This window comes from Brachyhypopomus gauderio, chromosome 9, assembly GCF_052324685.1.
Source record: "Brachyhypopomus gauderio isolate BG-103 chromosome 9, BGAUD_0.2, whole genome shotgun sequence".
Classification (NCBI taxonomy): Eukaryota; Metazoa; Chordata; class Actinopteri; order Gymnotiformes; family Hypopomidae; genus Brachyhypopomus; species Brachyhypopomus gauderio.
The window spans coordinates 12,932,031-12,949,339 of NC_135219.1; the positions used below are offsets into that span (position 1 = coordinate 12,932,031).

General features: G+C 41.9%; 1 protein-coding gene across 1 annotated transcript; it reads right to left on the reverse strand.

Annotated features, from left to right (window-relative positions):
• Positions 1–6,735: 6,735 nt before the first annotated feature.
• Positions 6,736–7,631, reverse strand: LOC143523114 (C-C motif chemokine 18-like). Its single transcript, XM_077017297.1, has 3 exons — positions 7,440–7,631; positions 7,138–7,249; positions 6,736–7,049 (listed from the first exon to the last, which is right to left on the reverse strand). The coding sequence occupies exons 1-3, from the start codon at positions 7,597–7,599 to the stop codon at positions 6,914–6,916; spliced, it is 408 nt and encodes a 135-aa protein (XP_076873412.1). The 5' UTR covers positions 7,600–7,631; the 3' UTR covers positions 6,736–6,913.
• Positions 7,632–17,309: the final 9,678 nt, after the last annotated feature.

Consider the following 17,309-nt stretch of genomic DNA (forward strand, 5'->3'; position numbering starts at 1 on the left):
CAGTGGACTAGCGGACTGTATTATATTGCAAGGCTTCGTTTAAAGTGACAGGCAGGTGCTAAAGTAGACGGGAGAACTCTTAACATTTAACAAACTAAGTGCATAATACAAACACAAGGATATAGAACTACTGGATTAAATAGTGGAATTAAACAGCAACTGTGTATTGTTGTGATATGTTGCACATATGATATAGATAGAGAAAAGTAGGAATATGTGAAATAGGACAATACTATAATAAAAACTATAATGGTTGCTAATCATGCATCACACACACACACACACACACACACACACACACACACACACACACACACACACACACACACACAGAAACTAGCAGGGATGATGCCATGTGAGCAATCTGCTCTGCCTCACAGTTGCTCTGAGTGACTCACAGCTGTGTAGTGTATCTTACAGTCATGTATGTATCTCACAGCTGTGTAGTGTATCTTACAGTCATGTATGTATCTCACAGCTGTGTAGTGTATCTTACAGTCATGTATGTATCTCACAGCTGTGTAGTGTATCTTACAGTCATGTATCTCACAGCTGTGTAGTGTATCTCACAGCTGTGTAATGTACAAACCACGTACTTGAGTTAAAGTACAGATTCCCAAGGTAAAACATTTCTCTAGCACAAGTATTAGTCCTCTCTTTAGTCTTCTACTTGAGTAAAAGTACAAAGTTTTGACTTTCAAATGTACTTAAGTACTGATAGTAAAAGGCACCATGCCCTGCTTGGAAAATCTGTCAAAGTTGAATCTTTTCTAATGTAAAGTGCTGCACGCACTACATGCGAAGCGCGTTGGTAAAGCAGTTTTCCTTTGTGTACCAGCAATAGACTACTTTGCTTGCTAGCTACCTAACCATGCTAATGTCGGACCTATTTTAACAAACACAAAGAAACCGTTTGCTGCATGATATCGTTAGATTTCATATTAAGGCAAATGATCAGTAGACCTATGAAAATAGCTCAGTTCTATGTGTTTCATTAGACTGAATGGGGAATTCTTATAAAAACAAATCTTATGGGACTGAGGCAGGTAGAGAAGGCACATTAAAATGAAGGAGTAATTTTTTTTCTTTTCGACTACTTAAAATATTTCACTCAGATAAGTCCATGGGTTTTGCGGCGAGTTATATGGAGTGATGTTTGTTTCAAAAGTTCCACAGAAGCAAAAGAAAATCTGTAGGGAAAATTTTTAGCATCAAGAGCAGAAAGTATATGCTGTGAATGCAAAACAGAATGCACATATGCATATATGTGGCAAACTGTAATGCAAATAGTTACTTTCCCTGGTAACGGGTTACTTTTATTATAGAGTAATTCAGTTACTAACTCAGTTACTTTTTTTAACAAGTAGTGAGTAACTATAACTAATTACTTTTTTAAAGTAACGTTCCCAACACTGGTCATTACTACAGAAATGTGCAAATAAAATAATTAAAATGCTACTAACATAAAACATGCATTTGACAAGAACGGTGCAAAACACTGATCCTGCTTTATTCATTTTGTTATGTCTGTGTAAAGACTGGCCCATTATTAAATGTAATAATTCACGTTCTTATGTATTGCTCTGTTCTGGTAGCAAGGGAATGTTGTGTTTTTCTTGCCTGGTAAGCTTTGCTTCATGTGTTTTCATGAAAAGCTCCTATAACATTGCATCAAGGAATTCATCCTAATCCTCAGGAAAAATGTATTATTGTACAAGATGAAATGTGGAGAATCTTCAAAGCAACACTAAGTGGAAATTTACATGGCAAACTGTTGGCAGATTTTGCAGGAGTAGGTAATAAACAGGCTGACAAAGCCATCACAATCTCTAAAGCGCCTGGTACAAGAACCTACTACACAGTTTCTCGTGAGGCATTGCAAAATAACCTAAAGCATAACCTGTATCTTCTGTGACCCCAAATCATGAAATACTGGGTCTGTATGGAGAATCTTTTTATTGACACATTAAGGTGAGACATGAGGCAGTGTTAAGGCTAAAGTTAGAGTTAAAGTTAGGGTTAGGGTTAAAGTTAGGGTAGGAGAATACCTACCACCATACACCCGAAGCACGTCTTCAGTTCCTAAACATATTTTAGCTATTGTGAAAAGGATCAGCAACATTACAAATTGCTAAATGCTTTACTGTCCCAACTTATTTTGAAATGTACTTTTGTATTATTTTCAAGGTTAAACTTACAAATAACTAATTCCACTTTTCATTAAAATGTAACATATTATTCTAATGCTGGAGGTATCCTAAGGAAAAAGCAGAGGGCAAAGGTGTCAGTGGAACATCGTTATTGTCCATAATGAAGACAGATACACAGGCAACACGTTGGCTCATTCATTCATTCAGATACAACAGACTCGCACACTGAATAACTGATTAAAGTTTTGTAATGTGCATTAGCAATTGAGCGCAAAGCTCAAACAAAAGTAAAGTGGTGCCGGTAATGAGGGCATGTGTGTGAGGAAATGGGAGTGGCTGAGGCTGTGTGTGTGAGGGAGTGGGTTGACTGGGTGAGTGCATGTGAGGGAGTGGTTTGACTGGAGCGGTGTGTATGTGAGGGAGTGGGTTGACTGGGGGGTGGTGTGTATGTGAGGGAGTGGGCGTCTCCCCTGAATGCTGGGACCAGCTCACCATAACAATTATCATATACAAACATTTAAATGCAACAAATGTCCATAATGTTTAGGATTTTGGGTTGTATACACTGATGCCAAAGAGAAGTTCAGATTGGTTCTTGTCATATAGTAAGTAAGTAAGTAAGTAAGTAATCTTTATTTATAGAGCACTTTTAAAACAACTTTCGTTGACCAAAGTGCTGTATATAAAAGTAACGAGAGAAAAAAGACAATATAAAAGGATCAAGAACAAGAACTGAAATACATGAAATAAAATGAGATTATAGTTTATATAAACTATAAAAAAAAATATATATATATATATATATATATATATATATATATATATATATATATATATATATATATATATATATATATATATATAGTTTATATAAGATTATAAATATATAAACAATTTTGGCATTGAAACATGTAGGGGTGGGTGTCAAGATACTTTGAAGCTGTAAATCGTTTATTGTTAATTCCTTTATTGTCTAATCCACCCAAAGAAAATCCACACTTGCACAGGGAGAATGCACAAAACCCACCACAACAAACACCACCATAAATACCACAAACTCCAGTGCCAGGAGTCAAACCCCAGTCCCTAGCTGGGAAGCAGCAGTCACTGCTAATGACTGTTCATTTAATATTCGTTTAATACTGACTGTAATGCTTGGAGTAAAACAACACACAAGAGTATTGAGGGTGAGTCACAGGCGTAGATCAAGAAGTCCGAGTCCAAGCCAGGAAAGCAGTCTCCGTTGTGTTGTAGGGGCAGGCAGGGTGTGAGGTCTAGGGGAGAAGCAGAGGTTAATACACAGAAAGATAGCCAAGTAGAGTAAACACTCAGTAGATGACATGGTCAGAAACCTTCACAACAAAGAAGGGAAGGCAATGGGTGTGTATAGGCCTGGCTGGGGTGTGGCAGGTGTTGGTGATTAGTTCTCTGGATATCTAGATCTAGATTGTTGCAACCTTGTGCCACTAGGTGGTGCAGTTGTGTTAGAGGAGCGGAGGGATTGTATATAATTCTTTACACTGACAATAAGATAGGCAAGTCACAAGAAATCATCTCTCCCTTAGCTGCAGTACATAACTTTGGGGAACATTTCTACATTTCTAGTGCAAATATGTAATTATGTGAAATACCACAGAGGACAACTGGGCTGTACAGGGCTGTGTGGGTGCTGTTTGATCTCATCCTCAGCTATGGCAGTGCTGTACAGATCAACAGTGTGAGCTACACCAACAATTTATTCAGGTATCTAAACCTCTTATGCTGCACCTTCTTTTGAGCCTGTGCACATGATGTCAACACAAAAACTGATATGGTTTAAAATCATCTGACCTAACAGTTCAGAATTTGAACATTTAATGCCAACTCACAATATTATATTTTAACAGATTTTTTCTCTTTGCTAAGTAATGCAGTGTCTTCCAATTTTTTGTACAGAGAAATTTTTACAAACAAATGTTTCATAGTGAAGCTTCAAGAAGTCATGGTGATGTTTTTTTGCCTTGATGTTTGCTGCAAATAATTGATTAATACTGTAATTAGTGGCTCCCTGCTTCCACCTGGTGACAGAAGTGGATCTTAAAACTGGGTGAGTGGGCCTATCAACTAAAATGTCAATGTAGAAGAGATGTGGAGATTAACAGAAGAGATTAAGAGATTAACAGATGAGAAAAGGAGATTAGTAGTAGAGATGAGAAGATTACAGGAGACAGTACACAGTACAAACCTGGACCGTTGGGCATGTTTGCATGTGGTTTTTGCGTGTTGCATGTTTGTGTGTGTGCGGCTGTGCTATGCAAAGCACCTGTCCCTTGTCTCGTTGTTACATGTTCCACTTGTTGCTTGTTGTGGTCTGTGTATTTAAATATGTGACTTCTCATTGTTCTCTGTCAGTTGTTGATCTCCATACTTGTTCGTGAACCTTCGTTTACATGTTACATGTTATGAGAGCACTGTCTTGCTATTGTTTATATCAATAAACACATTTACTGAGATTACTGGTGTCTCAGAATCCTGCCTTCTCCACAATGCTACAACATTAGGATATTAACAGAAGAGATTAGGAGATTAATAGAAGAGATGAGGGAAAGAACTGAGTTGTCAGAGGCTAAGACTCCAAAATGACAACAATCTAAGCAAAATCCTATTCTTTCACAGTGATATTACTGAGTAGTCTAATGAGTGCTTCCTGCAAGATATAATAAAAGTCTTGTTGAATAATTATTTTACTGTTCACCGTGTGTTATATACAAGGCACCATACTGTTTACTGCTTGTGAGTTATTGTCAAGTTACGACCTCGGATCCTTCCATTTTGAGTGTGTCTACATGCGGTTTAGTGCGGTAATGTCCTTATATGTATTTCCGTGTGTGTCTTGATGTTAGTCTTTGTCTGTTGTTAATCGTCCATGCTTGTTCATGTACCAACATTTGAGTGTTTCATGTTACAATAGCGCTATCTCACTATCGTTTGTATTAATAAAAGACGTTGCCTCATGCAGAATACTACCCAGAGACCACAGACTACTTGGAGGGAGAGGCTAGCCCTTCTCCATCGTAGTATTTGGAGGAAAGAGGGTATTATAAAAGTAAGGAGGTTAGTTTGCCTCCTTCAGAATTCTCAGGGGGAAATGAGGACTACAAAGACAGGGGGGATAGACCTTCCCCACTGGAGGGCCAGGAGAGAGAGGATGTGGAAATGTCACCAGCAAGATTCTCTCTCACTCCTGGGACCCGGGAGTGAAATGTAGGTCACGGAACCCGGCTCGCTTGAAGCCTTGAGGATATGAGAACCAAGGAGGAGGGGTTATATCTTCCTGAAGCTCCTCAGTGCATACCCCACACAGATACAGGAAGGTGTCCCTTCACATCTCCTGTGCACTCATCGGATGCACCCAAATCTGGGTCCCACCGTCAAGCAGCATCCAGTCTAGGAGTAAAAACACCACTCCATCAGCACCTAAGGAGGACAGTTGTCCTCCGGTCACTCCCAGGCCCGGTCCCCAAAGACCCCAGCAGGTGACCCCACCTGCGGGGTTTGGATCTCCAATGGGTGTGGCTGTTCCCGCCTGGCGTCCTGGGCACCATCACCATACCCATATGTGTAAATGTACCTGTGTTCATGCCTAATCTGTTGTTTGCTTTTGTGAATGTGTCCCTTTGTGTTACCATGCCAGTGTTCATCCCTGTGGTTGTTACTGTTCCAGTGTTCGTGCCTAATCTGTTTCCCTTTGTGTACCCAGGGATGGTAATCTAGACTGTGGCATTGGCAGTCCCCCCCACCAGGAGAGGACGATTCCTAGAGGTCCACGGTGCCACCCACTCTGTGCTCTGGCCCTGCCTCTTAACCCCGCCTGATTGCTGTTGTTGGGTCGTTCTGGGAGGAGCTGCCCCTGGTGGGAGGGTCAGTCATGTTATGACCCCGGATCGCTCCCTTTTGCTCTACGTGTGGTTTAATCCTGTTATATTCTTATATATACTTCTGTGTGTATGTGTGTGTGTGTGTGTGTGTGTACCAATGCCCCTTCAATTGCGTCACCTGCTCCTCGTCTTGTTAGAATTATGAGTTACACTTGTCCCTCATTGTGTTTTGTGCATATAAACATGTGTCTTGATGTTAGTCTTTGTCAGTTGTTCATCGTCCATGCTTATTCATGTACCGACTTTCGAGTGTTTCGTGTTACGATAGCGCTATCTCAATATTGTTTGTATTAATAAAAGACATTGCTGAGAACTACTGTAGTTTAGGCATCCTGCCTCCTCCATAATGTTACAGTTATAAAAACTGTACCAGACTATTTACTCCATGTGTGTGTTATAAATACTGTACCTGACCATTTACTACATTTGTGTTATTAACATAGTGCCAGACTATTTATAAAGGTTTGCGTTCTCTTGGTTTTGATGTGTGAAGTAGGCCTATATGTATTAATTTTTTGTTTCAAAAACATGAACATGTCCTAAAAAGTGCATATAAAGTATACTATACAATGTAAACCTTCAGTACTATTATTACTATAATAAGAAAATATATACTATTTAAAATTGATGACATACTATAAAATTGTAATGCCAAATTTTTATTTTAAAAAATATATAACAAAATAAAAAAAAAATTATAAAAATTTAAAAAATTATTAAATAAATATAATTTAACCACCAAAATTATATAAAAAAGGAGACCCAGTTACAATGCAAAAAAAGGAGACCCAGCCTGCATCTGGTAGCTTATACGGGTTTCAGGGTTTCTTCTCGGCAGCAGGGAGCTTAAGCAGCAGTAAATCCAGAAGACGCAGTAGAGACAGGAACAGCCACCATACGCTTCTTTATGACATCCATGAGCTTCTGAACCCACTGCTGAGTGGGATCAGCACAGATCTCCAGCTGCTTGTTTGTGTGGAATCTGTGGGACGAAAAGAACACTGATTAAAACACAACTAAATGACACGAACAATGTTTCGAAGCCACAGTAGATGGTCTGACATGCTTACATGACGCCCGGGTTCTTGCATGCAGGGTTAGTCGTCTCAAAGCGCTTTACTGCACGCTCAGGAATTCTGGGTTTGAAGTAAGTGAAGCAGCACTTGTCTGGTTCGTGACTCACTGAAATGTAAAACAATGAACTTAATTAAAACATATCGCAGTATTCCACAAGTTTTGCACAGCACAACAATTTTCATAACATAAATGATATCATCAAATTATTTAATTGAATTTCTGCATTCTCATTAATCGACGAACTAAACGGAAGGTGTTGAAAGTGTCTGTGGCAGATGAAAGGCTGCACACTTACTCTGAGAGAGGGTGAGTGAGCAGAATGTGAAGAGCAGTACAGTGAGTGCAGCAATGCAGAAGGGCTTCATGTCTGCTTCTTCAGTCGGGCCTGTGGTCAGGGCTCTGGATGTCTGGCTTCTTGTGCAAGCTGTGATCACCTTATGGCTGCAGGCCTCCATTTTATAATAGATAACAGCGAGACTCCGCCTTGTCTACACACCACTACCCTCTGTCCACCGAGGAACAAGTGACATCACACATGGGGGAAATAACCGTGATGTGTGCCTAACCCCCTCCCCATTTGACTCATGGAAATCACCTTTTCTGTGACCATGTGGAACTTTTCACACTGAATAGTTGTGTTTTTAAAAGATTTTATGTGTATATAATCAAAATATGTAATTTGAACATTTTAATATGCTTTTTAAAATACAAGTATTTGCACTGTATTTCTTAGCCTTTCTGTATTTAAGGAAAAATTGACTTGTTAATAATATTAGTAGTATTATCAGTATATATTAGTTATCAGTTACAATTATATAGGGCATTTCTCAGTACCAAGATTTTATCCAAATAATTTATGACAAAACAATTAATTTTGTCTGAAAGTTTTATAAACGATTTAAGACAAATGTGGTCCTTTTGCTTATTTTTGTTCATGTTTATTTCTGCATTTGATTTTCTGATAGCTGTAGTAGTAGAAGATGCTGACTGCAACTTTGCAAAAACTTCACTGTGTTCGTTGTGGGTTTGTGGGTCTGAAAGAGTCTGGGGGACTGGGGCAGGAAGTCTGTATAGGTGCTGGAACTGTGGGTGCATTTTGAGAAGAGGTGGCCCTGAAACTGTGGTGAACTCATGCACACAGTGAGAGCTGACCCAATTTCATAAATCATTTTAACAGATCATTGTTACGTGTTTATATGAGACATTTTAAGTGATTGCAGCAAAAGTTGACAAATTTCCTTAAAATACAGATTTCCAATACAGATTATTTTTCAATATTTTTCAAATAAAGTGAAAAAGTACTTTCTGAGTCACAGCGTAGAGTATTCTACTGTGGTATACTCACTGCAATTGGTAGGGTACTGACACTGTTAAGCACTAGCTCACACGCAAATGCTTGCTTTAGCATAATTTTATTTCTTTCTATTTAAACAAAAAACATCTGTATCAGTCTGACTGTTGAAAATTGTATAAAACACTAACCCTAACCCTACACATACACACACACACACACACACACACACACACACACACACACACACACACACACACACACACACACACACAGTATATAGTATATATGTATATACTGTATATATAATTGGATTTAATCCTCTCTCACTGATTCCCCAAGCCCATTTGCCCTCCACATCAGGTCATCAGAATATCTCATAACTCAGTAGGTGCTGAAGTTCCTCATGTTTATTTATCCAGTGATTCCCACAGCTGTGTTCAGCTACTCAGTACGACTGCTCTGACCTGTAATCTTTACACTTCAATAATTTTCCTGACTAAGAAAGGTATACCGCTCTTGCGTTGTATTTTAATGAATGATAGAGAACAGACTGTCTGGATACATTGGGATTGCAGGCAACTCTGAACCCAGCAGTGACATTAAAAACACATAAACCAAGTAAAATGTCATCCAAACTGCTGCCATGTGCTCCTCTGCCATGCTGACACCTCACAAATAATGTCTACCCACAGAAAAAGCAAAAATTACATAATATACCTAACATACTAACCAGGGCCGGAGTGGGCGGGAGTTTGCCCGTGAGTTTCATGACCAAATCCGGCCCAAAATTATTTTTCCCTCCCAATCGGGCCCAAACTAGAGACTCACATGAGCCGGCCCATCAGGAATCCTTCCGAATCTCCTGATTAGCCACTTCGGCTCTGATACTAACCCTAACCATAACCCTATGATTGGGTTTTGTGATATTGTGTGATATTAACCACAAATCATGTGCAAGCTTTGAACTTTCATTGTTCAGTTTAATGACATGAAATTACATCCATGCATTTTTGTTGACAAATGGGAGTTTATTGACCCATCAAATTGTGAATTTACTGACCTACAAAACTGTGAAAGGGCTTTTTATTGTGTTTCAAAATGTATGCTGGTATGTACGAGGTATATCATGTTAATTTGAAGTAGGCTGAGGAGATGTCTGATAAGCTGTAAGATGTGGTTTTTCTGTAGATGTGGTTTTCTTCAGAAGCTGAAGGTGAGATCACACTTGGCTGAATAAAACCAGGGAGTGAAAACAGTGTGCTCATCTTTAGCCACATTTAACTCCATATTGAATGAACCAGTACTAGAGCGAGATACAATCTGTGATATTTTAATTATATGAATCTAAACTGAAATAAACACAAGTTTGGCAAGAACATTTCGGTACATTCACAGCAAAATGGTGGAAGATGTTGTGGCTATTTGTCAAAGGCTCTATGCTCACCTTTAAAAATGCAGCGTGTCATTGACCTAAAGAAACACATTTCCTTCCATTCGATTATGCCTACAAAGGCTACTTAATATTATCCCCTGGTGAAGAATCATTAGCCTGCTTGTGTGTGAAAGATTGAGCTACAAGATTGGTCTAAGAAATTCTTCCAATCTAAGTAAGATACATTTCCCATAGGTCAGGCTCAGAGCATAAAGTATCTATGATTGACAGGGCAAACATCCAGACTGGATATAAGCCTGAAGAGATCAACATGGTCAGCAGCAATTTTCAAAAATGCTGTGTTGTTCACGTTGTCGTGGAAATTTCCTGAAAATAGATGAGAACTCAGGCGTGGCTAAAAGAGTTTTATTACAAAAGTAAACATGCATGAGAGTCTTGTCTAGAATAAGAACTCTGAGGAGAGAGGGCAGTCCAATCTCCTTTATTCCATTGTTATCACATGTTTATAGTACATTTGGGCACACTGAGAAACTGAGGGTGGAGAATGCACAGTAGACAGTTTTCGTCTCACATATGCATTCATCCTAATATGGATCTTTCCTGTTTTTAGCAAAAGAAACTGACGTATCAGTTGTACACAAGCTTTCTGTCTCTGCACATTCCTCTGACGCCGTTTACACACGAACAAGAACATGATTACAAATCAATCACTGAACCAAATCACTGATCAACCTTATTCTCAGTTTTTCTGCTAATCAGAAGGACATGTACTAAACCATGTTCTTATGTGATTTTAAATGACATTAGCAAATTTCCCTGACATTGTTATTCAGGTTCAATTCAGGTATCCTAATATGTTCCATAAAAACATTTTCAGTGCCATTGCACTACCACCATCACACTACCATGACCTGATTATCACCATCACACTACCATCACCATGTTGTAGCCCAGGGGTGCCGCACTAAACGTCGATCGCAAAGGAAGTGTGGGTCGATCGTGAAGGAATTGTGGGTAGATCACATGACATTAAAAATAAGTGGATGAATGACAGGCAATCATCCATCTGCACTGACGGTTGAACTTTGATTGACATACATGGTAGCCAATCTGACGTCTAGGGTTTCACACATGCCCCCCCCCCCCCCCCCCCCCCCCCCCCCCCCCCCCCCATCAACGATTGACACACATTGCCGCCTTGGTCTTCAGTCTGTTTGAAGACCAAAAGAGACTGCAGTCCATAAAGCTAGCAGAAAATCATTCCATCTTCGAGCTAGGACAGAGAATAATCTTAAGGTTGGTCTCTCGTGGGTTTAAGCAAGTCATGCTGCTGCATTCTGTCCCGGCATCACAGAATGCGCAGCCTGTGGCAGCGGGAGCTGAAGCGCTGTCACCTCTTGAGATCCTGGCGACATAAGGTAGGACTCTTGGACAACAACAGCAAGAAATAAATGAGATGAAGAATTTAATGCAATTGAAGTCCAGCTGTTTGCAGACTCTCGACCCAGATGAACAGCGCTTCCTCCTCCGCAAAGGAGGAGAAGGTTCTCATTGTTCCGCCTGAAGCCTACGGAGGAGATCCACTCCACTCCAGCTCAGACGAACCCCAAGGAGAGCCAGACATCAGAGCCTATGCAGGGAATTTGATGGAGCAGAGCCTGGCGGAGCGCCTGAGAGTGCCCTTTGTGAAGCTGGAGAGAACGAGGCATGTGCAGGCGCTGGACGGCCGGCCTGTGGGCAGGGGTATAATACAATACCGCACCGCTTACCTCCATCTCACCATCCAGGGTCATACTGAACATATCTCCTTTTATGTATTGTCACACTTACGTCACCCGGTTACACTCAGAGGTGTCAATTCCAGGTTCAGAAAGTAAAAGCAAAATCCTGGTGAGGACTTTTACCTTCTGAACCTGGAATTGACACCTCTGGTTACACTAGGACTTCCCTGGCTCTGTCTGCACAATCCGCACATAAAATGGTCCACTGGCCTTATCCTTTGCTGGTCGACTCCCTATAGACGCGCTTATCACAGAGCCCCTGTCAGGATGCTAACTACTAGCATCGAGAGCCCTAACGTTGCCAACCCCCAAGCGATTCACAGCCAGTACAAAGATCTCGCAGAGATTTTTAGCGCCACCAGGGCTGCGCAACTTCCGCCACACCGCCCATGGGATTGCACCATCACCCTTAAAGAGGGCACTACTCCCCCCAAAGGCAGAATCTATCCCCTTTCACAGGAGGAGGAGAAAGTGATGAACCAGTACATCAGGGAGGCTTTAGCGCAAGGTTATATCACTCCATCCACCTTGCCGCCTCAGCCAGCATCTTTTTTGTGAAAAAGAAGGATGGTGGTCTGAGGCCTTGTGTAGATTACCGAGGGCTCAATTCCCTCTTGGTGAATTACTCATACCCGCTGCCTCTAGTGCCTTCAGCACTGGAGCAGTTGTGGGAGATGAGTATATTCACCAAACTCGATCTGCGCAGCGCCTATAATCTCATTCGCATCCGGGAGGGGGATGAGTGGAAAACGGCGTTTAGCACGTCAATTGGTCACTACCAGTACCGGGTCTTTCCATATGTCTTGGCTTCGGCACCATCGTTTTTCCAGGCGTTCATTAACAAGGTTTTACGGGAGTACCTGAATAGATGCGTCGTAGCTTACATCGACGACATCCTCATCTATTCGCCTTCTCTGGACCTACATGTTAATGATGTGCATGCAGTCCTGAGCACTCTCCTGCATAATAGGCTCTATTGCAAGCTGGAGAAGTGTGAGGTCCATTTCTCTGAGTTGAACTTCCTTGGTTACATCATAAGGTCAGGTGCAGATGCAACCTGGCAAGGTGGAGGCAGTAATGGGATGGAATCGGCCTCCCACACGGTGCAAGCTCCAGCGGTTCCTGGATTTGTGAATTTCTATAGGCGTTTCATTTGCTCGTATAGCCAGATCGCTAAGCCTCTTACTGACCTACTGCGTGGAGGGGTGAAGAGGCTAATATGAAATGCCAAAGCAGAGACCGCATTCAACTCAAGCAGGCTTTCGCTTCTGCTTCCGTGTTGCACCAGCCCGATTCAAAACGACCATTCATAGTGGAGGTGGACGCTTCGGACATGGGGGTAGGAGCGGTGCTATCCCAATAGCCTTCTATTCCAGTAAACTCAGCTCTGCCAAACAGAATTACAGAGTGGGTGATTGTGAACTGTTGGCCATGAAACTGGCTTTTGAAGAGTGGCGACATTGGCTGGAGGGAGCCAAACATCCCTTTGTGGTCATCACAGACCACAAAAATCTGGAGTACCTCAAGTCAACCAAACGTATGAATGCGCGTCAGGCGTGGTGGTCCTTATTTTTCTCCAGTTTTCGTTTTCAGGATACTTACCGTCCTGGGGAGAAGAACAGGCGCGCAGATGCTCTGTCTCGCTCCTTTCCTGAAAGCAAAGAATCTACAGACGAGAAACCCGGCCTCCCAGCAAAGTGCTTCCTTGGTGCTGTGGAATGGGAGATTGACAGGTCAATTGCAGCTGCTAACCCTCACCCTCTGTGTCCTCCTCACCGCAGGTACGTTCTTCCGGCTCAGCGTACTCCCTTGATCAGTTGGGCGCATACGTCTCTCGGCACAGGTAATCCCGGATTGACGCAAACGTCACAGGTGCTGGGAGCCCGATACTAGTGGCCAGGTATGCACAGAGAGGTTATGCGCCTCGCACTTCACCGGCGGGTAAGTTTTTACCTCTACTCATTCCAAACCTGCCCTGGACGCACATCGCAGTTGATTTTGTTACGGACCTGCCTGTCTCAGAAGGAAATACCACCACCCTTTCAGTGATAGACAGGTTCTCTAAGATGGTGCGCTTCATACCGATGCCAGGGTTTATACAGTGTGGGAGACAGCGGAGGCGCTGTTCTAGGAAGTGTTTTGTCAGTTCAGGCTGCGTGCAGAACTCCTTAGTCCAATCGAGCACAGGCAAAACACTGTTTGAGTGTGTGTTGGGGAGACAACCCCCGTTTTACCCTTGGAACGGCGCCTCCTCTGACCAACCCGTGGTAGAGGAATGGTGTAAGCGGAGCGAGCATGTGTGGGGGGGATACTCACCGAGGCGCCAGCCTACAGGATAGGCGATAAGGTATGGGTGACCGCCTTGGACCGAGAGGTAAGCTGACCAATTACTGTGCGGGTCCTTACGTAATCGCCAATGTTGGGAACGTTACTTTAAAAAAAGTAATTAGTTATAGTTCCTCACTACTTGTTCAAAAAAGTAACTGAGTAAGTAACTGAATTACTCTATAATAAAAGTAACTTGTTACCAGGGAAAGTAACTATTTGCATTACAGTAAAAAAAGTTATACGCCAATGAATAAGGATTTTTTGAAAAAAGCACTTTTCACAGTCAGTTGAAATGAGTAGATCAGAAAGGTGTTTAACTTTTGATATTTAATGCACACCCACAGACCAGGGCAGGACAAATCCCTTTAAAATCCCAAATCTTTAAAAAAAAAAAATTAATAAATAAAAGCAAAAGTAAAAGTAAACAGTTACACTATATAAAGTGCATTTACATCTATCAAATTAAATTAAATTCTCTCAACCTGAGACAACTGGTTTGTTCACAACAGAAGTAAACTTAAGAATAAAACCTCTATTCTTAATTAAATAAATCAAATACCCAGTCTGGTAGACATTCAGGAACTTCAAGTATTTTCTTAAATAATGTTTATATCGCCAACTTGAAAATGCAAATTTTTCTTCTGCTTGCTCCTGACTCGCCATTTCTGCCTCTACTCCGTTTGTGTCGTGTGTCCTGGTGTGCTTCGGCACGCATGTAAAACACTGGCTCTGATTGGCTATCATAACGCTGCCTAAGGTGTTACACCGAGAACTGTGACCTATCGAGATCTGTTACTCCTCACTAGCCTGGGCAGGGGTCCGCTCGCATTACTGTTAGTATATCAATATATAGTAACGAACCGCTTTTAATGACCAGTAACGTCAATGGCGTTGTAACGACAGGAAAAGTAATTAATTATATTATCCCATTACTGACAAAATGACACCTAATGCCCTTATTTTTAACGGCATTATCCACAAAACTGGTAATCGCTAAACGCATAAACGCTGTCACTTACCAGATACCAGATCTGCAGAGACTGCAGAATGTCAAGGGCATTCCATGTTTCTGCGTTAAAGCCGGCCCGAGAGGGGCCATTAAGCACTGAGGCGATGCCGAGACCGCCTTCGCTGCTGCAGCTGCTGGATGGTCTGACTTATCACGTAAGGAGGCTGGTGAGCTCCAGGCGCAGAGGCAGTGTGCTGCAATATCTAGTTGACTGGGAGGGTTACGGTCCTGAGGAGAGGTCGTGGGTCCCTGCTTCCCGGGTGCTGGATCCCTCCATGCTCGCCTCCTTCCATCATGAACACCCTCACATCCCTGCTCTGCGTCACCCGGAAAGTCGGAGAAAAGCTTGGTTGGAGGAATCCTTGGGGGGGATGGGGGTTCTGTCACGGTGGGTTGGCGCAGACGCCATCAGAGGGCGTGCACATGCACTTGTTCACAAACCAGCACGCCTATATCTTCACAGCGCACACCCTCACATCCCCGGACACTCCCACCATCTCAATCACCTGAATATTGACACCTGCCACTAATCGGGTTAGACCCGCTTAAATTCCCACAGGTCGCGCTGTGCATTCAGCCTGCAACCTCGCCTCGCTACATGGGAGAGATCTGCTTCTCACTTGGACTGCTAGTCTGAGGACTTTCAGCATTACTTCGTGCATATTGAGTATTCTGTTGGGTTCGTTCTGCCTAAGTGCTTTCGTTCATTTCTGTTATGGAAAATAAACCCTTTCGCGCACAGCCTCTGCCTGCTGCTGCTTTTGTCGTGGTGTCACACAGTGTTTATTTACCTCAGAGGTTTCCAGCACTGGTAGCACAAATGCTAACTGCTCTGTGTATAAAATTATGACATTTAATTTCAAATTTAACCTAAATGGTACAATAAAGGCTATGTGGTTTTATATTAAGAAAGTTTTTTAAATGTTTCTTGAATCATGTTTCTAGAAACAGCATGTGACGTGTAACTTTAGACAACGACAAGCACAGGACACTGTGCAGGCGCACATTAAATAGACAAACCAAATTAGCCCCACATGATTACGAGACGAGCCACAGGTGAGACGGATTATCACAAGACACAACCACAACCACACAGATCCACAGATGCAGACGATTACACGTGGACAACGTAAACACACGCCCAAAAGGGAGGGGCCGGGGTCCTCAACGTGACACAGCAGAGCACATTTGAAAGTGAGCTCACAATTTGTGCTGCATTGAATCATGGGATAGCCTTAGCAGCTGAAGATCCCATTTGATTTCAAATTCAGCCAGATTTAGGTAGGCAGCATATTTAAAGTACCTAAGAGCTTGCACCGCCTAAATATCAGGAGCACTCACTCTATGATGTAAAATGCTGTCTATGTAGATAGCGCATTAGGTTATGGCCTAGTTTTTTGCCTTTTGCTATTTTTGCTCTGTATCTATTTTTGTTTACATTTTAATAGCTGTGAGTCTTTTGTTATGCAGGAAAAGAACATTATTTTTTGAGGAACATTAATATATGCCGATAGTTAATTTTTGAGCAATTTCTCATGTACAGTTAAATGAATGTACAGCTGAATGTTACTAAAAGTGCCTGTGTGGCATTTGGGACATGTAGCCTTCACTCTGAAGTATCTTTTTGTTATTACCTTATGGGAAGAAAAAACATAAAGATGTATATTGTATATTGCCATTCAGCAGAAAAAATATTGAGATATTATTTTTGGCCCATATCGCTCAACCCTACGCTGTACCCGACTGTTGTGGTGAAGAGAGAGCTGAGCCGAAAGGCAAAGTTCTCAATTTACTGGTAAATCTACATTCAATCTACAATCTACTCTCACTTATGGTCATGACTCAAAGAATAAGATCACGAATACAAGCGGCTGATAATAATAATACAAGTTTCCTCTGCAGGGTGTCCAGGATCTCCCAGGGTGTCTAGTTCTGTCATCCTGGAGAGACTCATAGTAGAGTTGCTGCTCCTCTATGTAGAGAGAAGCTAGTTGATGAAGTTTGGGCATCTGATCCAGATGTCACCTTGGGAGGCATTCCGGGCATGTCCAACTGGGAGGACGACCCATGACAGAGTGGAGAGATTATATCTCTTTGCTGTCTAGGGAAAATCTCAGAATCCCCACAGAAGAGCTGGATGAGGTGACTGAGGAGAGGAAAACCTGGACTTATTTGTTTAGGCTACTGCCCCCTCTACCCCACAATAAGCAGATGCAAATAGACGGATGGATGGATCGATGGACATTATGTACTTGAATGTTGAATTGAAATCTTAATTATTTTGATTTCTTGTTTTTCTAACTCCAGATCTCCACACCCTAGAATTCTAAACAATAAAGAAACTCTGCAATGTATTACTT